Below are 25,882 nucleotides of genomic sequence, written 5' to 3'. Positions count from 1 at the left end.
GTTAATAAAGCGTCACAATCATTTTCAACCCCGCCATCCATATTTTTATGCATTGGCTTTTCAAAAATAGCAGATATACATGAAAATGTATTCATGTATATCTGGATGGAAATGAGCATTCTTGCTAAATCCTGTGTATTTACACTATATTTTTTGTAATGTTCATCAATATGCACAGTCCCATCAAAAAAATGTAAAAATAAATGTATTTTTACATTTTTTCCAATATTTTTTAGCCAGCTTCCAGGCTTATGTACGCACCTGGTGGAGCCGCTGCCGGAGCTGACGGTGTTGAGGGAGTTCTGGCTGCCCTGCGGGGTCCGCTTGCCCTCCGTCAGGCTGGGGGCCTGCGTGCTGCTGTGGTGGGACGAGGCCGGGGACGGAGGGACGTCCCCCTCGCCTTTAGACACTGAGGAGGAGAGAGAGGGAGATGTGTCATTTTAGATTTCAACCACTTTAACCATTATTTTATACTTTGGCTATTCAAAAATAGCAGATCTACAAGCTCATAGCGCGGCACCGAGTGCCACGCTATGAGCTTGTAGCTCTGCATTTTTTTTTTTATCATGAAAATGTTAACAAATCTTTGAATATACATATATCTTTTTAAAAGCAAACATTTTTAACTCAAATCTTTGCTTCTGGGGATTCTAAAAATGTCTTCTAAATCCTAACAGTTTTTTTTATAATAATATCAGTGGTTCTCAAACTTCTTTCATGTCAAGGACCCCCATCTCAAAATATTTTATTCCAGGGACCCCCAGAAGCAAAGATTTGAGTGAAAAATGTATACATATATTCAAAGATTTGCACACATTTTCACGATTCTTTCCCCAAAAATAGCAGATCTACAAGCTCATAGCGCGGCACTCGGTGCCGTGCTATGAGCTTGTATATCTGCTATTTTTGAATAGCCAAAGAAATCTAAAGTGACACAGATGCGTTAAGTAAACCAATGGTTCTCATTTACAATGCAGGCATTTAGCAGACACTCTTTATCCAGAGCGACTTACAGTAAGCAAGGTAAACACATGCATCAGACGCAGAGAGACAGTGTAGTGCCTCAGTAAACTAGGACCCAGAACCTATGGCATCAGTCTAACAATATACTTTTATAAATAACAGTCTGTACATTGAAACTATAGGATACCACTTGAACAATGAACCCTAAATAACATTCCATCTAAATAGCATTTTAACCTGGTGAACTACCAGCTGTTTTAACCAAAACATACCACTTATACACTGCCTTTAAATCAGTCATTACTGTGCATTGACAGTACGCCGTGCAGCAAAAATAGTATAACCTTCTGCTCTTGTGGTTTGTGATTCCTATACAAAAATAGTAGGCCAACCATAGGCCATGCTGTCTGTACATACATAGTATCTATATGCATTATTTGGTGTCAGCATGGTCTATTTATGGTCTATTTATAGCTAGTTATCTGGCCTCAGTGCCTCTGCTCGGTGCTCTATCTATATCAGTGTGTGTGTGTGTGTGTGTGTGTGTGTGTGTGCGAGCGCGCGCGTGTGTGTGCGCGCGTGTGTGCCGTTCCTATGTGTTCTCCTTGCTCTCCCTTTTCCCTCAAAACTACAAATAATAGATTACCCATCACCCACCTCTTTACACCCATCACCCACCTCTTTACACCTGTAAACCTGCCATGTGACAATAAAGTGTGTGTGTGTGTGTGTGTGTGTGTGTGTGTGTGTGTGTGTGTGTGTGTGTGTGTGTGTGTGTGTGCATTTGTGTGTGCACGCGCATCCTCACCAGTGGTGGAAAAAGTACTCAAATGTTTTACTTAAGTAAAAGTATCAATACTGCAATGTAGAGGTACTTATGTTACAAGTAACAGTCCGGAATTCAAAATTTACTTGAGTAAAAGTACAAAAGTATTGGTATCAAAATGTACTTGAAGTACCAAAAGTAAAAGTACTCAAATGTTTGAAAATATTAATAAAATATAATAAATTTTCAAATTGCCCATGTATAAAATAGGGCTAAAGTGGTTAATGTATGTTCTACTAATCTACTTCATTCCTTCTGACCGCCAGAGGCAGTGTTTTCAACACCTGGATATTCATCGCGCGCTCGCGCATAGGTCCAATATTAATACCAACAAAGTCACCCGTGACCTGTGTGCACGCACGCCACCTATATAGGTGCGGTGCATAATAAAATAATTGATAATTGCAAAGTAACTAGTAACTCAAGTTTTCAAATAATTGTAGTGGAGTAAAAGTATAATATTTGCTTCTGAGATGTAGTGGAGTAGAAGTAAAAGTACTGAAAATTGGAAATACTCCAGTAAAGTGAAAATACCTCAAAATTGTACTTAAGTACAGTACTGAGTACTGAGTAAATGTACTGAGTTACTTTACACCACTTGTGCATGCGCATCTTTACCTCCGTAGGCGTTGGCCTTGCGTCGTACGGTGAGGTTGACGTGGCCCTGCTTGGCGGCCTGCTGCATCAGCTGGACCACCAGCTGGTGCGACTTGCCCACCACGGCCGTGCCGTCCACGCAGATCAGCTCGTCGCCCGACCGCAGCCGCCCGTCCTCGTCCGCTGCGCCGTACTTCACGATGTGGCCGATGTAGATCTGGAAGGAAGGAAGGAAACCGCAGGAGCGCCGTCACACAGCGTTAGCTTGTTGGATGAATTAAAGAGGTCGACCGATGCCTGATTTTGGGGCCCGTTCCCGAAATTGGAGATTTGGTGAAGGCACTTGGTGTAGAGGGAAAAAAAGTAGGAGTCGGGGGGGAAGGATAGATTGGTGGGGGACCCCGGGCAACGACCGTGACAGAACCGGGTGCTTCTCATGGTCCAACCAACCCGGTTGAAGCAAAAAGGTGATCGAGCTTTTTCTGTGGTGGCCCAAAAGAATGGAATGACCTATTGTTTCCTGTTAGAACTGACTGTTTCCTGTTAGAACTGACTGTTCTCTGGACACTTTAGACTCAAAACACACCTTTTCTTCCCACCCTTTGAACCACTCTAAACCAGGGGTCTGCAACGTTATTCAGGCTAAGCTAAGGACCTCTTAGCTGAGTGAGAGGTGAAGCATACATACACTATAAAGAATACATATTGTATACCATTATGTTGCAGATTAAACTTTTTCATAGATTATTTCATAGATAGCCTCGACTTGTTTGACAGAACTATCATCAGTGTCAATTCATGTTTTTTTTGTTTGTTTGTTTACACATCTGTTGGTTTCATGTTAATGTGTATGTTCAGACATTTAACCACTTAAACCCTCAATACCTAGTGCACCAGACCTTTCACTCTGTACTTTGTCTGCTCTTTTTTCCCTCTACACCAAATCTCCTCGCCGAAAATAGCCAATCTCCAAGCTCACAACACGTCGCAGCGCAACGCTATTTTCGGTGAATGTTCCCCCGAACGAATAAGGATGCTGGGGTTCAAATGGTTCATTTAAAAAAAAAAACAGGTTCCTATCACACAAAGTTATGGTGCCCGCCCGCCCCCCTCGGTAGTAACTCTGAGGACCCCCTGTTGAAGACCCATGGTCTAAACTGTTTTCCATCTCATGCAAGCCTCTCGTTTTATATCTTCTGTTCTTTCTGTTATATTGTACTAATTCTTTTTTATGCATCAAGAGTGATTTTTGTCTGACCATCCCAATGATAAAAGGTAATTAGGTTCCATGACTGTCTCCCGGGAGGCTGCAGTGTCAGTGCAGTGAAGAGTACAAATGAATCGCATTAACCTTCTTTCTTTCTAGCTCTGTTGTTTTCCTACAATCTGAAAAAGGCTTAAAAAAAAAGGACCGTTGGAAACGGGATCTTAGGCCCTGTTTAGACGACAACCGTCTCTAGAGAAAAAGGCAAAATAAAATATCAGATGTGCCTTCCTTTTAGACGGCAACAGCGTTTTCGAAATCTTAGCTCCGCCTCGTGTCTCTACAGTATGTAAACAGGCAATACGGGGGAAAACGTAAAACATGTGACATCATGGCTCATGTCGGCTCACACTGCGCATGCTATTACGGCGTAAACAAACAGTCGTGATAGGAAGTGGTTCTACGCATGTGTGACTGGTCTATCTGGCAGCACGTCACACCGCCACCTAGCCACCTAGCATGCACACTACAGCGTTTTCAATCACTGTTGCGTCACAGAATAAAAAGTGAGAACGCAACAGCACTTTGTCGTTTTCCGTTCTGATCGTTACAGTGTAAACGTGGCCTTAATGTAAACGGTGAAGACCAAGGGGGGAGGGATATACGTACCGGCTCTCCGGGCTCATTTCCTCCCAGGATGCGGAAGCCAAAGCCTGTATCCTTCCGCCATAGAAAGATGTCCTGCTCCTGACAGTCAGGCACTGGAAGGCAACAAGAGAGAGGACATGTGAGGCCTTGTCTGTTTGCAGGTAGTCCAACCAGAGGCGTCATTTCATCAAAACTAGAAGGTGGCAAAAAGTGACCACTTAAGCCCGACTTCAAAGATAGCAAAAACATTGTCGATCTACAAGCTCACAACACATCACAATGCGATGCGTTGTGAGCTTGTAGATCGGAGACTTTTTGCTATCTTTACAATACAAATTGGAAAAATAAAACGATTTGATGACAAGCCCAAAATAGGGATGCCAGTTTCAAAGTGATTAACCCATTTTGGACAGGAACCCCTATTTGTAACTATACCTTTCAGGACGGGAACCCCTTTTGGGGTTCCTGTTGATATGTACAGTATATAGCAACATACATTTGTTGTAATTTTTGAATAAATATTTGAAGTTTTTCAGAAAACAGGATTTAGAAGGCGTTTTTAGAATCGGCCTCAGGTCTAAATGGGTTAATGAATGTATGGTGGTTGCAGAAAGAAAACACGTGTGTATCAGATGAATCTGCAACAAACAAAAAACATTCAGAGATGGAGGAAATATGAATAAAATACCTCAGTTTTGAGGTTAAATGTGAAAGCTAGGGAGGGGTGGCAGCTGCACAAAATCATCGTTGCTTTCATCCACTCAATGCGATATTAGTCCAATTTGTCCTATAGCCAAATGTATTGTCATTGTGAAGCAGACTAATAAACATTTTCAACCTGGCATCCCTATTTTGGGCATTTCATTATATTGTCAAACATATAGTCAATATTGTTTTAAAATACTTCAAGAAAAGTTTCAAAAATAGCAAGAACTGTACACACGAGAGCGTGTAGATCGGCCATTTTGTTTTGCTATTCATCGTATGAGAAGACTCAAGTTGTCTGAAAAACACAAGTGTGTGCGGGAGGGGTCTCCACATTAGTCAGACATAAGGGGGGGGGGGGGGGGGGGGGGCTCCAAGGAAAAAAATATGTCGACTCATCACTGAATACTTGCTGCACTGTCCATATATTTACCGGCATTATCACTTCATGTATATGAATGACTATGAATACACTGCCTTTCTGCTGCACTGGCGGCACTGGCACTGTCACTCAATGTACAATCACAAACCAGTGATTCTCCACCTTTTTCATTTCAAGGACCCCCAGTTTGATATGCATTAGACCACCACGGACCCCCATTTGATAACGTTTTTCATCTCTGGGACCCCCAATCTACACTGTAAAATCTTCAGTGTTCATTTAACTCTCAGAGTTACAGACCCGTAAGGGTCCAATTGGTTCCATTTCCCATTAAGACCGGAGGCCGATTCTACAAATGCCTTCTAAATCCTAATAGTTTTCTGAAGAACTTATGCTGCTATATAAGTGGTTCTCATGTCAAGGACACCCAAATGTATATCTGTTTGGCCTCCGACCCCTATCTCACAATACATATTTTGTGCCAGGGACCCCCAGAAGCAAAGATTTGAGTAAACATTTTAGCTTTAAAAAAATATATTAACACATTGAGTGCCAGGGTCTTTTTAAAACAGGGTACAGTCGGTGCCTGGATTTTTAACAATTTTTGAACCTTTTTCAAGTAGTCACAAAATATTTTCAGTGATCACCGTCCTCAAGGTGATCCCCTCATTACACACATAGAGGTCTCGTACAATCGGGGGGAAAAAATTTAAAACATTAGGTAATCCGTTCCATAGTTGCAGCCAGTTGAAAATAGTCGAAAATAGTCAAAAATACATATTTTAGAAAAAAAGTACACAGGAGCCGAGATACAGGCTTTTGAAGTCATAAGTTAACCAGGAAGTGGATTGGAGTCTAAATATTCGAAAAATGATATCTCCTGGTGCTGAGAATTAAAAAAAAAAAAAAAAAAAAAAATATTTGGTTTAATTCTTTTTAATTTTTTTCCCCAAAAACGGTCATAACCATTTTTGGCACACAACGCATGTCTTCTCAAAAACGGTCCGGACCGTTTTTGGCACTCAATGTGTTAAAAGTTATTTATATTTATAAATCTGCACACATTTTCACGGTAAAATTAAATAAAAGCATATCTATAGATCTATAGAGCTTGTATATTTGCTATTTTTGAATAGCCAAAGAAATCTAACATGAGACAGATGCTATCCTGGTTTTAATGGGTTAATAAAAAGTGCACTATATAGAGATTTTGCAGTGATGTTTGAATGTTAAAGTGGTAATTATTATACCCTACACACGGTATATAGTGGACTCATCTTATCCATCCCACAATGCATGGTGAAAAGTAGGCTCGACCAATGGAGAGATTCTGTATCTGCTGCTATTTGGCCTCCACAATGTTATCTACAACGAAACATTTACTAATCAATAATCTGTCCAAGTCCATTCCAACTCCAATTCTCAACTCTCACACAAACCACGCATTTAGTTGCTGTCAGGCAAAAACCTTGTATCGCTATAAAAACAAATGTATATATACAGTATAAATTAATGCTATACTTGTCGCACAAAAGTAGTAAAAATAATCTGCTACTTTAACTATTTAGAACCAATGAAAAGCATTAACAAGATCTTGTGACTATAACTACATTGGCTCGATTGGAAGACAGGTTATTTTTTTTTACAATTTCCTAAAAGTAACCCTTTTGGACATTGTTGCTGTCGGGGCATCTCCATCTCCATAATCTAACTTTTAGATTTTTTTCGTAAATTAACGCCTTACTTGATCAGCGTCTCACAAAATAATCAAAATGAGCAGATCCACGAGCTTGTAGATATTTTGCTCTTTTTGAATTTGAATCCTGAAAAGTAACAGTTTTGGACATATGAGGTTTCCACCCGACAGAGACGATATAATAGCCCACTCACTCAAACACATTCACACCTCTCACGGATGAAGACGAAGAGTGGGAGGGAGGGAGGAGGGACACGGGCGATTTAGTGTCAATCTGTCCCCTCCTCCCCGGGCACGGCCAGACACATGGCACAGAAGGCGTCGCGGACCGTTTGGCATGATTAGTCTGGGTGGCACAGGTCCACCGCTTGAGCCAATCAGAACAGCCCCTGTGTGTCTGTCCCCTCTCAGTGTGACTTTAACACACCGCCCTCGTCTGCCCGGTAATTAACCCTCCGCTGACCCACGTCTGTAAAGACAGTAATCACAGATCAACGTAGGGCTAACGGCGAGAGGTGCGTTGTTGTTGTCACTGCAGACATCACAGCCACAGGTCGCCTCCGTGTAGGGCTACCACCTGTGGCTGTGATGTCTGCGGTAACATTACTGTCTCCACGTGCTGTTTATATATCTGACTAATAAAGTATTCAATCAATCAATCGGACTCCTAATCATTATAAACAAAACAATATAAGTTTGGACACTGGTTGGATGTTGTATTGATTCGTAGCGGGCTAAATGCATAAGTTTCAAATGGGTAAAATAGCAGAGGTGAGTAGCAACATAACACAAAGCCTGCATTATCACACTGAAGCTACTAGAAGCTTAATCAGTCTGACATTGCCTTCCACTCTAAAGCCATGTACAAAGGGGGGAGGGGATTTGATTTCCCCCCTAACCCAGTGGTTCTCCACCAGTGGTCCTTGAGGGGGTTCCAGGTGGTCCCCAGCTAAATGATGAAGAGTTGGTAACCAAACGGACCCTTATTAGATCTTTAACTCTTGAGAGCGTAAAATGGACCCGTAAGGGTCCATTTGGTTCAATTTTGCGCTCTCAAGAGTTAAATTATTGTTAAACATTTGCATTACTTAATTTACAAGTCTACACAATCTACACGATTAGATAATGTACAAGAATTGTTATTTTGATCCACGACAACATATTCAAAGTTGTGGGTCTGCGAGAGGCTAAATCTCATCAAATGGTGGTTCCATGGCTCAAATACTGAATAAATAAAGGACCTTGTCCTTGATATGAGAAGGGTTGAAAACCACTGCCCTAACCAATCACTATCATCAAAAAGGGTGAAGGGTACCAAAAAGGATATAAGTGTCGAGAGATGCATGTGGGTGGTTGTGGACATTTGCACACATGCAGGCAAAAATTGTGTATGTCCTCACACTGTAAAGCAAATTGCTGAACAAAATGGGTTGCTCCGATGTAAAAAGTCAACAAAAAAAGATTTGTCACAAAAGAAAAGAGAAGAAAACACGTTCACATGATTGAAATACGAGGCGTATTTCGAGTGTACAACGTGTCCCATAGCCTGAGAGGACGGGTCGGGTGAACATGTTGCGCTGAGAGGAGCGATGAGTCAGCGAAAGGACCCCTAGCTGTGTGTGTGTGTCAGTTCAGTCAGAGACTACATTGCAGAGCTCCAGCCAAGCACCGGACAAACTGATGTATGACTCATCGATTGTGAACACAACTTTTAGTGAACTGTACTGAATGTCTTTACTGTACTGTACTGTACTGTACTGTACTGTACTGTACTGTACTGTACTGTACTGTACTGTACTGTACTGTACTGTACTGTACTGTACTGTACTGAACTGAATGTCTTTACTGCATACTGTAGCCTACTAGACCGAACTAGTACACTGAAAAAGAAAAAAGATCTAATTCCCACAACTACGTCAGCAGCTCATTCTCTCTCTGGTTTGTGTTGCACCAGTTGTTCTTGTCCAGTTTGCTTGAGTGTTTAAATGTTTAATGGACCACAATGGAAACTAGACCTTGGCTTTTTGTGCGTCTCATCCATTTATCCATTTGGTGCTTTTTTTTTTACTAGAAAAAACAATTGTCAATAAAGTATTCAATAGTATTCAGCTTGACAACATCCTGACAACGGTCTGCGGCGCTGATTGGCTAATGGTCAGACCCCACCCCCTGGAAACCTCATATGTCCAAAACTTTTCAGGATTCAAATTTTAAAATAGCAAAAGTAGCAGATCCACAAGCTCGGGTTTCGCGCTTCTCGATCTGCTACTTTTGACGCTTGATCAAGTAGGACTTTAATTTACAAAAAAACACAAGTTAGAAGATGGAGATGAGAGGTTTCTGCCCGACAGCAACGATATATAAACTGCAGGTTCAACACACAACGACCGGACCAGAGAAGCAGTCTGTCTGGGCAGAATCTATGGTATAAGCCAGTCAAATGTTTGCTGTTGTTGTGACACTTAAAGTACATTTCTGTTCCAAAACATCCGCTTTGCCCCGGACATTCGGACAAGAGGCCAAGCCTTACTGTCAAGCCCTGAGGTTAGTGGACCGGTGACCCAAATGACCCCGACAGGAAGGTTCCCAAAACATGTCCACATCATCATCATCTCTGAGTCTAGCTTCATCCTCCTCACCTGACTTCAAAACACCACAGAAATGCTGCTATTCTAGTGTGTCTGTGCGTGCGTGCGTGCTTGCTTGATGTCACAGTTTATTCTACATCATGACATCATAATGCAATGACATCACACTGTCACCATGTAACTGTCCTTTAAAATGAGTCGTCGAATAAAAGAAACATCATTCGGACACTTTTAGCGTGACAGCTTATATCTTATATCTGTTTCCCCGTGTAATTACTGTAGTTGGTGACACTGTTTTGAAGGTGGTGCTGGTGTGTGAAATGTTACACTGGACTGTAAATCTGAGAGGAACACCAGAGGAATACCATGGTGCTGCTGTTTCAGTAGGACACAAGCTGTACTACTTTAGAGGGGAAAGGAACAACAGCGATCACATTGAAGTGCACGTCTTAAACACAGAGTCTTTACTCTGGATGAAGTCGCCCCCAGTGACGACTGGAAGAGGAGAAGGTCTACCTGATGTTCCCTCCTGGCGCTGGGGCCACACAGCTGTACTCATAGCAGATTGCATCTACATCTGGGGAGGCGTTCCTCACTGCAACCTGCTCTATGAATTTGATGTCGACTCCCACAGATGGTTCAAGCCCGACATCTCTGGAACTGTTCCAGAGGCGAGGTGCTACCACACAGCCTGTGTCTTGGAGAAGGTCATGTTTATCTATGGAGGATACAATACCGTCACCATGACTGGGAACACTATGTACAAGTTGGACACCGCCACAATGGTTTGGTCTTTAATTAACACCAGAGGCACTCCACCACCTGTTTGTCACTCTGCCACCATCATCGGGACAAAGATGTTTGTATTTGGGGGCTGTGGGGCTTTGGGGTTCAGAGTGTTTGACACAGAGACCAACAGCTGGCTGGAAACAATCTCTGCACAGCTTCTCCCAGGTCAATGCTCTCAAGGCGATCATTCAGCCTTTGCCTACAATGGAGAGCTGTACATATATGGTGGCCACAACGTTAACCAGTACTTAAATGCTCTGTGGAAATTCAACCCAGTGACCTTCACCTGGAGGAACGTTGAACGCAAGGGAAACGCCCCTACTCCGAGGTATGGGATGTGCTGTTGCATGGTGGGAGATCGTATCATCCTCTCTGGGGGACACAATGACAGCGAACTCTTTGATGACCTGTACATCTTAGATTTAAGTCCAACACTGAAGACACTATGCAAGCTAGTAGTTATTCAGTACGGTGTGGGGCAGTCAGAACTCCCTCACAACATCAGGTGGGAACTGGCAGCCATGACTAGAAACCACTAGAGAAGGTTCCAGAGTCCTGCAACGGGCCGGGTACCCGCGGATACCCGACGGGTACCCGCGTTTGACGGGTGAAAACATGTGAAAATGTTACTTTGATAAGATCACAGGTACTGAACTAATCGCGGGCGGGTGTCATTTCATTGTGAAAATCAGAGAGCACTGTTTCCGCCCAAACAACGTCACTTAACACAGCACAACTGCATGGAGCACGCTGGTCAGTTATCTTAACTCACAAAAACACATTGAACATCCTGTTCAGCTGCGTAGATGCGCGTTCGCGCGCATGGCTTAAGCTCGCTCCTCCGTCTTCACTTGATTTCTGTAGCCTACGAACCTGACCACTGAATGTAGCGCTGTTGTTGAAGGCTGCTATCTTTTTCAACACACTTTTCAATAGGATTTACATTTTACTCTGCATGTAATCACGGGTAAACGGGCGGACAACGGGTCGTTTATTTGACGGGCGGGGCGGGTCTGGTTCGTATTTTGAAATAATCACGGGTGACGGGTCGGTCTACGGATCTGAGTATTGACGGGCGGGGCGGGCGCGGAAGGTTCCCATGCTCAGTGGAGCGCACATCTCTGCCAGGACGTGTGACCGGTCTGGAGTTTGACTCCATAGTTGGTAAATGTTGCAGGAAAAGTACTCAAATGTTTTACTTAAGTAAAGGTAGCAATGCCACAATATAAAAATACTCTGTTACAAGTAGAAGGCCTGTGTTCAAAATGTTACTTGAGTAAAAGTACAAAAGTATTGGTATCAAAATGTACGCAAAGTACCAAAAGTAAAAGTACTGAAATGTTTGAAAATAGCAGATCTACAAGCTCACAACGCGTCACGATGCGACGCGTTGTGAGCTTGTAGATCGGCTATTCAAATAGCCTAGGTATAAAATAGGGCTGAAATGGTTAATGTATGTTTTAAAATATAATAATTTATATCTGCAAAGTAACCAGAAACTAGTTCTCAAATAATTGTAGTGGAGTAAAAGTACAATATTTGCCTCTGAGATGTGGTGGAGTAGAAGTAAAAGTATTGAAAATTGGAAATACTCCACTAAAGTAAAGATACCTCAAAATTAAAAAAAAGTACTTGAGTAAATGTACTTAGTTACTTTACACCACTGGACGGATGTGACTGACAAACAGGGATTTCTGGTCAAAAAAGACTGTTGTGTATCTTCCCTTGCAGTCAGATGTGAACTTTGCCCAATTAGCCCACTGGTTCTCAACGTGGGGTCCGGGGACCACCAGGGGTTCACATGGACTGAGATTGCACAAATGGAACCAAATGGACCCCCAAAGTTAAATGATCATTTTACAGTGTACATTGGGGCTCCATTATAGCATGGGTTCCCAAACTTTTCAGCCCGCGACCCCAAAATAATGCGGCCATTGACTCGACCCCACCTAAACCTGGAGGTATTTTATGCACATAAACGTGCACGTTCGATGCGCATTTGTAATGTATTAAAATGGCAAAATGTACTATTTGTGATCATTTTTAGATTGTATTTTATCCATTCTGTTGAATAAGAAAAAAAAAATATATATTTTTTAATGACCCAAAATAAATTTGCGACCCCACCGTCAGTCTCCCGCGACCCCAAGTGGGGTTGCGACCCCAACTTTGGAAACCCCTGGATTATAGTTTAGTTCACTGATTCAATCTTTTCAATTTCAGGGACCCCTAGTTTGATACCGTATGCATTAGGCCACGGACGCAACCCGAGTGCCCCACGGACCCCCATTTTTTTTTCCCTTCTTTTTTTTTGTGGGACCCTACTATGCACTAACCCTACAATGCAGTGGTTCTCAACCTTTGGGGTGATTTTGGGGGGGTCCCCAGATGACAGTGGGACAATTCAATTACTTTTAAGACCATATTAATACCTTAAAGAGGTGGTGCCATGGTTTTGCACTTTTTCTGTTTTCCATGTGTCTATGAGGTTGATAGAACATTAAGCCCCCTGGTGGTGTTTCTATGGTGTTTTATGTCTTCTCTGACTATTTTGAGTTTCTTCCTGGAGGCTGAAACCTTGAGGGTCAAACGTGCCAATAGAAAAACAGCGCTTTAATGACACAGTAAAAATATACCCTCCCCCGCATTATCATAACACAACAGGTGTGGGCATGAGGAGGAGGAGGGACTAGGACAGGTGGGTGGTGCTAAGGTAGTGGAGGAGGTGCTAAGGTGAGAACCAGGTATACTTAATGAACTGGAGGTGTGTCCACATAAAAGCATAATTTTAACGCTTTCTGTACACTTTAAAAAAAAAATCTTCCTCCTAGTATAACCATAGTACCTGATGATTATGTTTTAGGGGGGGGGGGGGGGAATCACTGAAAATCACGGCACCCCGTCTTTAAAAAAAAAGAAGAAGGAAGAAAGAAAAAGCCCATTACTGCATCTCTCTCTGAAACCTCATATCTCTCCGCCCTCTTCCTCTCCCTCTCTCTCTCTCTCCAACTTTTTACGTTTTTCGTAAATTAACGCCCTACTTGATCATACAAGAGTGTCGCCAGTGTATACCAATACTTTTGTACTTTTACCCAAGTAATCTTTTTTATTCCAGGCTTTTACTTAACAGCAACAGAGTGCTTCTACATTGCAGTATTGATACTTTTACTCAAGTAAAACATTTGAGTACTTTTTCCACCACTGGGCACCGCAGACCAAGCATAAATCAGGCTTTATTAACCATGCTAATCCCCCGGCCGACTGTAAGCAGCAGCTATAACCAGAGGCTAGCGCAGCAGCTTCTCCAGGGGTTATATTATGTATCAGACGCATTGGAGCTGCTACACCAATCACACAGGGAGCTTAAAGCGGCCCTCACCGGGCCCAGTTAATATTTAATCAGCAGCAGACCTAGATTCAAGATTTAACTAGCACTGCAACAACCAACGCATGAACACACGCTGAGGCAGCGTTGCCACGTTCTGCGAGAGAAATCAGCAAACCAGGGTCTATGAAAACAAAGCCCAAAAGAAACGACTACATATATAGGCCACGTGAGCACTTTAAACCTATATGCATCGGGTGTTTAAAAATAGCAGATATACAAGCTCAGAGTAGATCTGCTATTATATATATAAAAATGTAATTTAAACAAATCTTGTATGGGGTCCCTGGCAGGAAATATTTTCAGATGGGGGGGGTGTATGCGGACAATTACATATTAAGTACAGTACCAAAAAACACAAACCGCAACTACCAATATTTGCAAGCGACTTAACAGAAAAACAAGCCCAAAGTCGCTTATAATAAGCAGACATGGCAACACTGACTATACGTAGGCAGTCCACACACACACACACACAGAAAAAGAAAAGCCCACCAGGGACTAATCGTTGGTTGAAAAATAAAACACTGTGATCCACATCGTTAAAATAATTCAGGTCTTCACTTCAAAAGAGAGTAAAGCGTTTTTTGGCCATGTTATTCTTCCACGACAAAAACATTGTGAAATAAAACTGGTACCAGTTTGCAGAATCATGAAGGGGCGTACACGAGGGATGCACGGCAGAAAATATCCCCTCTCAGCCCCCCCCTTCCCCCCATCACTGTTGATGCCAAAATGTGAACAAAGTCAAACAGGTGGATGCATTCAGGTATGACAGCTACCATTACAATATAAGCTCTGGTGAACAAGCACACTGTAAGACTCTTACCTCCACAGTTAAACACACTGCTCTATAACTATAACGTACTCCAGACACAACAGATCTTTCACACAACTATTTTCGGTGAAGAGATTTTGTTTAGAAAGTCAGTGGTTCCCAAACAAAAAAAGATAAATTGTGTGTCTCCCCAGGACCCAAACTAGTGAAAATAGCTAGTTAATGGAATTTCTTAGATCACACACACACACACACACACACACACACACACACACACACACACACACACACACACACACACACACACACACACACACACACACACACACACACACACACACACACACACACACACACACACACACACACACACACACACACACACACACACACACACACACACACACACGGTGAAAGCCTGTCACTCACATCGGCTCTCGTACATGCTCCTGGACTGAGCCCAGATCTTGAAGGGGTCGGGCTTCTTCCCCAGGGTGAGAGTGCCGTCCATCATGGGTGGGCCATCCTGGCTGCAGGGGGGCAGGCCCGGCAGGGGCTGGGTGGGCGCGGCGGGCACCGCCACGGCCATCCCTCCCACCCCCTCACCGCTGGGCATGACGGAGGGCGCGTGGTGGCCGGGCGAGTCGGTGTGGGCGCTGCGGTGGCTGCACACGCTGTGCTGGGAGCTGTTCTGGCTGTCCCTTCTCTCCAGCTGCTGCTGGGGGGGGGGGGGGGGGGAGAGAGAGACAGAGACGTTATATATATATGAGAGAGAGAGAGAGAGAGAGAGAGAGAGAGAGAGAGAGAGAGAGAGAGAGGAGAGGAGGAGAAGAAGAGATAGGGAGAAAGGAGAGGAGAAGAGAGAGAGAGACAGAGAGAGGAGAGAGATAGGAGAGGAGAAGAGAGAGAGAAAGAGAGGGAGAGGAGAGATAGAGGAGAGATATAGGAGAGGAGAGGAGAGGAGAGGAGAGGAGAGGAGAGGAGAGGAGAGGAGAGGAGGTGATGAGTGAGTCACAGTGATAAGAGGCAGATACAGGACAATGAAGGAAGCACAGAAATCTCTCCAAGGTCATCTTTTTTACACACACACACACACACACACACACACACACACACACACACACACACACACACACACACACACACACACACACACACACACACACACACACACACACACACACACACACACACACACACACACACACACACACACACACAGTACAGCAGCACTAGAACATCTGTCACTGAAAGCCTGCATGCCTGCGTGCGCGCGTGTGGCCGCATGACGAAAAAATGACTTTTGAATAGTTTCTATGGCTGCCAGAGGGTCATTCAAAATGCGAGGCGTTTAATGGAAGAAGACAACATGCCGAAGGTTGTTGCACTTTGTTTGCGTGTTGCGTGTTGCGGTGCACTGTGTGCACGTGGAGCGCAGAGGAAACATTGCGGAATGAATGGGAGCCAAACGGATGTCTCATTTCTTTGAGTCATCACTTCCAATGTGTTGTTCTCTCTCCTGACTGGATTAAATTGGTATCCCGACTTGAAAATGCATTTTATATTTGTTAAAGAGCTGTTGAGACGAGTCCCCTCTTACTAAACAAACAGTCTATAGCAATAATTACGATCACAATATAGAGCTATTTAATGCTTATTATAACTAAAAGGGGGGGATCACTTACTGCACCTTTTAATATGTAGGTACTATTCCTCCTGTTCAGTTAGGTGTACAATTACTTACTGTAGATATCAAACTGATAATTAAGTAATTACATTTATATTAAATGTTAATGATACATGTGATTTTTAAGTAATTCGGGCAGAATGTCCATGTCATACAGGAGTGTCGCACAAACGTGGTGAAAATAGCAGTCGCAAGGCGACATTGTGAGCTTGTAGAACGGCTATTTTTTTTATTTTCATATGATAATAAAAAAGCAATGGTTTTGAACACAAGGTTTCAAAACGGCAGAGACAAATTCCTTTCCACAACCATTAGCTGCAGCTTTCACCCCTTTCATTGAATATTACAGCCACTTTACGTCTAAATCAACGTGGTCATATGTTATCTGGTTATGATAACACGCATATCACTTGCGTTTACGGTCATAAAGGACATTGCCTTGCTTTGATCTGGATTTACATCCAGAGAAACTGAAAGGTTAAAAATATCCCGGCATAGAATATTAATGAGGGGAAACTGTCAGGCCCCAAGATGGCTTCTCGTCTGATCATTGGTAGACGGGCTTAACGAGGTGGGACAGAGGGAGCCCACCCTCTTAAAGACGGATCCACCCACTAACGAGGTGGGGCAGAAGGAGCCCACCCTTCTTAACGAGGTGGGACTTGTCATTGCGGTGTGTGTTTAGTCAGAACTGGAGACAGGCTGGTTCTAAAAAGGCTGACATGCTGGAGTCGCCTACCTCTCGACACGTTCAGTGACATAACACAGAGGGGGAGTGGGGGGGGGGGGGGGTCATTTAGGGTCCCGGGAGGGATGGCAACTGCCACTTCCAATTCTGGGCATGTCGTATTAGGTGAACATTCATCAAAAATAGCTGCTCTACAAGCTCACAACGCACGTTTCGAGCTCTCTCGTGTTTTATCCATTTGACAGATATGTACCAAATATACATTATGTTCAGGTAGGGTATGAGCATTTTTGTAAATAAAAACTTTTCACTTTTTGTAAATGAAAACAATTCATCAAATACAACAGGTGTCTAACCTGTTTGTCTTGTCTACAACCACAATTCAATTACCCTATGTTTAGTTTTTTTGCCACCCCCTTTTTTTGTTTCGGTGTGACTATTCTTGTGGCAGACCAATGAACAGTTTGTGCACATTTTGGTGAGGATTGGACCATGGTGTGCCCGTGGGCCCCCTGACGTGGCCCCATGTATGACTGTTCTCGAGGCAGAACCCTGAACAGTATTTGTGCCAAGTTTGGTACGGATTGGATCCCCCTGGACCCCCCTGGGGGCCCTCTAACGTGGCCCCTGGAGGCCACATGTGGCCCCTGGGTTTGTGACAAGTTTGGTGCGGATCGGAACAATGGTGAGCCTCGCAAGTATGGATTTGTTCTTTTTTACATGGGTAAAATCAATTTTACCCATTCAATCCAGGAACGCATCTCTGTCATTTTAGATTTCTTACTTTGGCTTGTAGATCTGCTATTTTTGAATAGCCAAAGTATAGAAAAATAATGGTTATGGCTAAAACCTAAAATGACGAAGACACGTTCCTGGATTACATGGGGTTAACATTGAAGGTGTCCACTCTTCCTGTTAACACCCTTCCTGGGGTTGGGTTACATCCACTGTCCCATACTGACCTTGGGACAAGTGTGCCTGCGGGGGTGAGGGTGTGGGGGTGGGGGTGGTGGGGGTAGAACGGTGTAATTTTTGTGGCTCTATCCCTATAGGTGGTTGAACCGAGGCTGACCGTAACTCAACGCTCCCCATGGCGTTCCCTGGCCGCTCGCCAGGTTCCAGTATTGATTTCTCATCAGATGGAGATGAGCTGTAAAAACGAGGCGCCGCGGACGCTCTTTAAAACGCCTGAATAATTGTTCTGTGACACCTGAGCAAGTGCGGCTGTTCAAACTGTTGACCCCCTCCCCCATGCCTTGATTTACCCCCCCCCCCCCAATGTCTCTCCTAACCGCCGCTGCAAAGAAAAATGTAATAGGCTCTATGCACAGCAGCCATATTGTAAAGAAATTGGGCCTCTTCCTTACTTCACATCCTTCCATCCATTCCTTCACATGTGTTACCAATGTCACTAATGACGGCTCTGTTCCATTTAGTGGAGCACAGTGGTTCTTAATTATTATTTTTTTTTTTTTAGGAACCCCATAACTCTGAGAGTTATGGGGTTCCCATTTGGCTCCCTCTCAAGAGTTACACATCTGTAATGGTCCATTTGGAACCCCCTCAATGAACCATGAGGGACCCCACGTTGAGACCCACTTGGTGTGGCAGAGTGTTTCCAGTGAGCCAACATGCACAATGTCAGCACCCTGACTGTGTTTGACCAGAATGGAACAGAGCCTTCATCAGTAGTATCATTGGTAACACCTGTGAAGGACGTAAGGAAGAGGCCCAATTTCTTTCCAATAATGGCTGCTGTGCATAGAGCCTATTGACTTGACTGATGATAACATTAGCATTAGCAGTCAACATCTTTGTTTTGTCTTTTAGAAAAGGTTATTTTTAGCAGCCGCTTGTTTGATTTATATGCTGTCATTTTTCTCTCTTTTTTTCATATAGTCTTTAAAGTGTCTTATATTATATGATGTACTAATGCCTGTTCTCGTGTTGTTTTGTTATTTTCACCAAGGACTACACCACGGAAACCAGCCTCTGACTTTATTGTGTGTTTTTATCCTTGACGTTTCTTTCTTTGTCGTGTTTTTCTTTGAAACCTAAACTCAAATAAATCAAATCAAATTCTCTGTTCAGTCCCCTTCGTCCCCCGCTCGCCGTGGGTCGACTCAGTGATTCAACTCTTAAGGGACGCCCTCTCTTTCTCTTTCTCTCTCTCTCTCTAAACTCTCATCTTCCTCATCATCATGCCTTCCTCTTCCTCTCCCACCCACCCACCCGCCAGCTGGCCCCGCCGTTTCAGATCTTTATCTGCCTTGTCCTGCCAGGACCCCAGCCCCCTCGCCCCCCTCAACCCCCCCCCCCCCCCCAGCTGTCCTTCATCACTCAGGAGAGGATGACGCCATCGCGACAGAGCGCGGAGGAGAGGAGAGGGGGTGGGGGAGGGGGTGTTGTGGGAGCGCATGCAGCGGTGACGACGGCGAGCGTTTGATTAAAAACAAAAAAACATGTGAACGTCGAAGTCAAGAGGCGGGAGGAAGATTTATGGAGCTCTGGACGAAGGGAGAGATCTCTTCTCTCCACGTCTTTATGTCTAAAATGCAGAAACAAGGCACACATATATACACACACACACACACACACACACACACACAGGTGTGCGAATGTAACCAAATGAACCCTTGCGGGTCCATTTGGTTACATTTGCACACCTCTCCGGGTTAAACTACAGCACCAGGAGGATTGGACAGGTGTTGTACGTGACAGAGTTAGTTAAAGTGTTTTGTTACTCACCACCAGCTTGGGACTCCGCTTGGCCGGCACCACTCCTGCAAAGCAGCGACAGAGAGACAGAGAGAGCATTAATGACCGGTCGTTTTCCTCGTCCCCCCCGTCCTCTCGTCTGAGCAACAAAAAAATAACTAAAACAAACAAAAAACTCCCCGGGAACCAACGCTTCTTGTTGGACGACGCTTTCCCTGCAGCAGCAGCAGCAGCAGCGAGGGAACCGGCGAACCAGCCAGCCAGCCAGCGAGCACAGCTGGCTTCACCAGCTTTCCTCCCGCCCTCTCACTCTCTCTCTTCCCTCTCAGCAACACCACTGCGCTAGGGGTTGCCTAAGTGATGAGGTCCTACCCCCCCCCCGCTCTCCTCTCCTCGCCGTCCTCTCCTCTCCGTGCGCTGCACCGCTATTAGGGCGAAGAGCCACTCATCGCTCTACATTAGAGACACACTGACTGCTACCGATGATGCTGCCGCCACAGGTCCACCACAAACCTACCCACCGCTCTCTCTCTCCCTCTCTCTCTCTTTCTCTCTCTGTCCGCCCACCCACCAGCCCAACGCCTCGTTCTCTCTCTCTCTCTCCCTCCCTTTCTCTCTCTCTCTCTCTCTCTTGCCGTGTGCCGGCTGCGCTCAGGTAAGAATCCGGGATGCTATCCGTGTAGTAGAGGGACGGCGCCAGCAGCAGCCCGGGGCAGGTTAAAGCGTCATTATCAAAGGGCGAGTCTGAGCATCCCGCCTTGCCTGCCCTCCTGCCATGCCTTGCCTGGCCCCCCCCCGAACCTGCTCTCTATCCCCCTGCCTCTGCTTGAAGCCTCACACGTTGGAAACTAGGATCTTCTCTCGCTCCTTTTTTGTGCCCTCCCCCTCTTCCTCCTAGATGTACTAGCGAGTTGCTTACAGACACCCACCCACCCCCTCATTCTTTCTCTCTCTCTCTCTTTTTCTCAAAGGCACACGCGCGCACATGCACACACACGCACACACGGATCACGCAGAGATTCACCCCCGAAAGATCAATGTAACACACCTCCTCCATGAAATATTAACACTGAAGTGTCAATTGTCATGAGGCGAGCGTTCAAAGCGAACAGGCATGTGGAGATACATCCACGATACCGGCTTTTAAACTGCCGCTATTTCACAAAATTCACCAACGTTCAAAAGTATACGAATATCACTCCTGAACTGTATTGTCCTTTGATATTCCCCGTGATTCTCTTTTTTTTTTCATTTCAAGGACCCTGCAGTTTGGTATGCATTAAGGCCATGGACCCCCCATTTGATCACAACCTTTTATCTCTGGGATCCCGACCTACATCGTAAGATCCTCAGGTGTTAATGTAACTCTGAGAGTGTACAAATGGAACCAGATGGACCCTGACCCGTAAATCAACGTTAAGGAACAGTGCGCTATGCCATCTCTTACAACGGTGCAAAACACTAAGATATAAAAAAATATACCGTATATAATAATATAAATGCAGTATAAATAACATAAAGTGGGACCACAAAGAGCCACTGTTGCTATGCTACTCGTGGCAGTTAAACGTTTGTCCTACATACTACAGTGGCAGGAGTCTAGCGTGTCAAATATAGCATGCACACCTTGTCAGTGGAAGTGTGTCGCTACGCCGGTCGGACTCTAACACACTCGGTACTCATTTAACCTGTTCAATCTGGGAACACATCCGTGTCATTTGAGATTTCTCTGGTTATTCAAAAATAGCAGATCTGCAAGCTCATGCCGCGGCAACGAGTGCCAAGCCATGAGCTTGTAGATCTGCTATTTTTTTTGAAAGATCGAGTAAAATATTTTAAAGCAAACATTTTTAACTCCAAGCTGTGCTTCTGGGGGTCCCTGGAACAACATATTTTGAGATGGGGGTTCGCGGCCAAATACATGGCATGTCCTTGACATGGAAACGTTGGAGCACCACTGATATAGCAACATACTGTTAGGATTCAGAAACATTTTTTAGGTATGTATTTGGCCGTGGACCCCCATCTCAAAACGTTTTGTTCCAGGGATGCCCGGGAGCAATCATCGCTATAGAGTGTTTGTTCAGTGACAGGGGTCTCCCTGTTTCTCAACCTTTTAATAAACAGCAAATAAGATTTCAGGTGGGTTGCTAATTTCAGATGATCAGGAGTGAGTACCTATTTATTAAGCTTACATTTTTATAGTGTTCCAGTTCCATTAAAAAAAATGTCATCACTCACATTATTTCACTAGTTTAATCTGTCATTTAATCTGTGTGAGGTCTCTCTCCTGATTGGATAAAATTGGTATCCCAACCTCAAAATGCATTTTCTGTTTACTAAAGAGCTGGAGAGACAGGGAGACTCCTGTTACTGAACAAACTCTTCTATAGCAATCAATACTATCAGAAAACAGAGCAATAAACCTTTTAACAAAAGAAGCGTATTGTTTTAACCATAATATAAATGACACCCTTAACTCTGAGAGTATCATTCAACATGGACCCTAAGTGTACCCATAGGGTGCATTTTGACACTCTCAGAGCCAATGGTCCATTAAGACCCATTTAGAATGTGTGATGTATGATGTATGATGTCAAGTGTGAAAAGGTCCATAACGGTTTCTATAGGAGAACAGTGACTCCACACAGTCAAACGCAGAGTATTAATTTTACTCTGAAAGTGTACAAAATGGACCCGCCACGGTCCCCCACAATACGGATGCTGCTGGGGTTCAAGGGGTTAACCCATTAAGATGGGGAAAGCATCTGTAATTTTAGATTTTAACCACTTTAACCATTATCTTATACATTGGCTATTAAAAAATAGCAGATCTACAAGCTCATAGCGGGGCACCGAGTGCCGCACTATATGAGCTTGTAGATCTGCTATGAGCTTGTAGATCTTTTGAAAAATCATGAAAATGTGTGCTAATCTTTCGATATATATGTTTTTAAAGAGAACATTTTTAACTGTTTCTGGGGGATTCTAAAAATGTCTTCTAAATCCTAACAGTTTTTTGAAAAAACTTAAGTTGCTATAATCAGTGGTTCTCAAACTTTTTCATGTCAAGGAGCCCCAAAATGATATGTATTTGGCCACCGACCCCATCTCAAAATATGTTGTTCCAGGGACCCCCAGAAGCAAAGATTTGAGTAAAAAAATAAATATATATATATATATATATATATATATATTCAAAGATTTGCACACATTTTCAAGATTTTTCAAAAATAGCTGATCTACAAGCTCGTAGCACGGCACCAGATTGTAGATCTGCTATTTTTGAATAGCCCAAAGAAATCTAAAAATGACACACAGATGCGTTCCCGGTCTGAAGGGGTTAACACAGGGGCTTGAGAGCAGAACATCTCCAGCTCAGAATCTTTCTTTCATATTCACACTCTGCAGCATCGCTGAGAAATCATTAAAAGTTAAAACTTTGTGTTGCTGCAAAGCCCCTCTCTTTCTCCCTCTCCCTCTCTCTCTCACTCCACACAATTCATAATTTATTCTCTCTGTTTTCCCTCTCTCACCGTCTCTCTCACCCTGTTTTTTGTGGGATTGTCCACAAAGACTGCATGCGTGCAATGGTGGAAGAAGAACTCAATGTAGAAATACTCTGTTACAAGTAAGAGTCCAGCATAAAACTATACTTAAGGGAAAGTAATCATTATGCAGATTCGGAATGTCCCATGTTTTCAACATTTATAAAAAAAATCTTATTTTCAAATAGTCAAAGTACGTATATACTGTAAGGACTCAAGTGGTTAATGTATGTTTTGCAATAATAATCGAAATCTACAAAGTAACTAGTAACTATAAGTTGTCAAATAAGTGTAGTGGAGTAAAAATAAACAATATTGTCTCTGTAATGTAGTGGAGTAGAAATAAAAGTATAGAAAATGTAATGTTTTTACTAAAGTCTCAAAATGTACTTAAGTACAGTACTTTAGTACATGTACTTAGTTACTTTCCACCGCTATGCATGTGTGTGTGTGTGTGTGTGTGTGTGTGTGTGTGTGTGTGTGTGTGTGTGTGCGCGTGTGCGTGTGCGTGCGTGCGTGCGTGCGTGCGTGCGTGTCTGTGACCCTTGCAACATTGCCAGCGTGGGAGGCTGATCTCTTTTCAACATGGAAACGTTTCGCTTTGTAACACTTGAACAATGAACAGGGTCAAACCTGATTAGCGTTCCCCTACACAGACCAGGTAAAGGCACTAATGGAGTTTGAACAATGACTATATGGCTCGATCGATGGCTGCCTTTTTCAAAGGAATTAAAGAGAAACAAACTGAAAATCAATTTGACCCCCGTGGATCCTACACTCATCTGTGATACAGGAAATAGCAGATCTAAAGGCACACTTCACCCATTTTCAACCTTATCTTCATATAATTGGTCCTCACTAGTGCTCATTATTAATATGGGACCATTTCTGTGTACTCACTCTGTGTCTCATTGGTGGACTATGGATTGTTCAGAAACCTGCCTACCAATGACATCATCGATTGAGATTTCAAGCTAATAGATACTACAGCGTTTCTCTTACTGGTAAGAGCATGCTGAAATGGAAGCCATTGTCCTTGCATTAATAATACAAACAAAAAAATATATATATTTTTTCAAATCTTGTTTGACCAACCCTGCCTACCGATGATGTCATTGGTAGGCAGGTTTCTGAACAGTCCATAGCCCACTAATGAGACGCAGAGTGAGTGGTGCCATCTTATAATGAGCATTAGTGAGGACCAATTATATGAAAATATGGTTGAACATTTGTGGAGCGCTCCTTTAATGGCAACACAGCTCAGTATTATTAGACAGCTACAGTAAAAGTGACACACACGCACGTGCGCACGCACGCACACACACACACACACACACACACACACACACACACACACACACACACACACACACACACACACACACACACACACACACACACACACACACACACACACACACACACACACACACACACACACACACACACACACACACACACACACACACACACACACACACACACACACACACACACACACACACACACACACACACACACACACAATCCTGTGAATACATGCATAAATGTATGTTTACCATTTATCGTCTCTGTCGGGTGGAAACCTAATATGTCCAAAACTGTTGCCTTTCAGGATTCAAAAGTAGCAGATCTGCAAGTTTTGATGCTTTTGTGTGACGCTGTAGTATGATAGGGCGTCAATTTACGAAAAAACACACAAAAAGTTTAAATACGGAGATAAGAGTTTTTTTTCGCCCCGACAGCAACGATATACATTATACCAACACAGGCAAGCTGGCACAAAAAAAAGAACTGTAAGCGTAGCTTGCTGCGTCGACACACGTGCGCACGGCATCTATAAATGATGCATTAAGTCTTCACACTCCCTCTCTCTCTCTGCTGAAGCCGGCCGACGATAACACGGCCCTGGCTGCTCAACGCCCTGAAACGCAACAATTAATCCATTTCTTCACTGTCGCTCCATTTAAAAAAGGTTTTGAACGGATCACTAAAGGTGCAACGCGGGGGCTTAGAGAAAGGACCGGCTTTTATGAATACTGAACGGACCTTACTCAGCACAATGAGTAGAGAGAGGAGACTGTGAAGATCTTTAATCGGGTTAAGGCTGAATAATAAGGTCGGGTCTATAATGCGTTATATTATCGTTTCTGTCGGGCAGCTTAACTCATTCCCTGCCAATAATGTCTTTATTTTTATTTTATTTTTTCACACAGAACCAGGAGATAACGCGATCCAAAGATTTACTGCTCCATTCACTTCCTGGTTAAAGTAGTAGGGAAATATTCGGAATCTCGGCTCCTGTGTTTTTCTATGTATTTTTGAGCGAAACATGCTATTTTCAACTGGGTATAACAAGCAAACTTTTTTTTTCGAAACCATCCGTGATTAGCAACCATCAGGGGATCGATCATACTGGAGATAAATATTCTGTGACTACTTGAAAAGGTAAGAAAATCGCCAAATACTGGCAGTCTGGGCTTTTTGGGCTATTTAGTGAATGGCAGTGAATGAGTTAAGTGTCTTGCTCAGGGACACTTGGACACCGGGGCCGGGGGGGGGGCCTCCCAAACGGCCTCTCTGCCTACTCGGCGGGCCGCCCCATGGAGAGAGGAGAATGGAATATTAGACTAAATAGAATGGCACGAAGAAGAAAGAAGAACAAATAAATAACCAAGGG

The 25,882-nt window shown here is 43.7% G+C and overlaps 1 protein-coding gene across 1 annotated transcript in view; it reads right to left on the bottom strand.

Moving 5' to 3' along the window:
* Positions 1-25,882, bottom strand: part of LOC308096889 (membrane-associated guanylate kinase, WW and PDZ domain-containing protein 1-like) — a 199,769-nt gene that overhangs the window by 19,028 nt on the left and 154,859 nt on the right. The window contains exons 16-20 of the mRNA XM_080444399.1: positions 19,685-19,719; positions 14,991-15,279; positions 4,260-4,351; positions 2,408-2,603; positions 262-409 (exon numbers count right to left, since the gene is read on the bottom strand). Of these exons, the coding sequence (XP_080300525.1) occupies positions 262-409; positions 2,408-2,603; positions 4,260-4,351; positions 14,991-15,279; positions 19,685-19,719 (760 nt within the window). The remainder of the gene's footprint in view (positions 1-261; positions 410-2,407; positions 2,604-4,259; positions 4,352-14,990; positions 15,280-19,684; positions 19,720-25,882) is intronic.

This window comes from Gymnoscopelus braueri, assembly GCF_963280865.1.
Source record: "Gymnoscopelus braueri genome assembly, chromosome: 12".
In the NCBI taxonomy this organism is placed as follows: Eukaryota; Metazoa; Chordata; class Actinopteri; order Myctophiformes; family Myctophidae; genus Gymnoscopelus; species Gymnoscopelus braueri.
The sequence above is the reverse complement of the archived record's forward strand: the minus strand, read 5'-3'. Positions and strand labels throughout refer to the sequence as shown.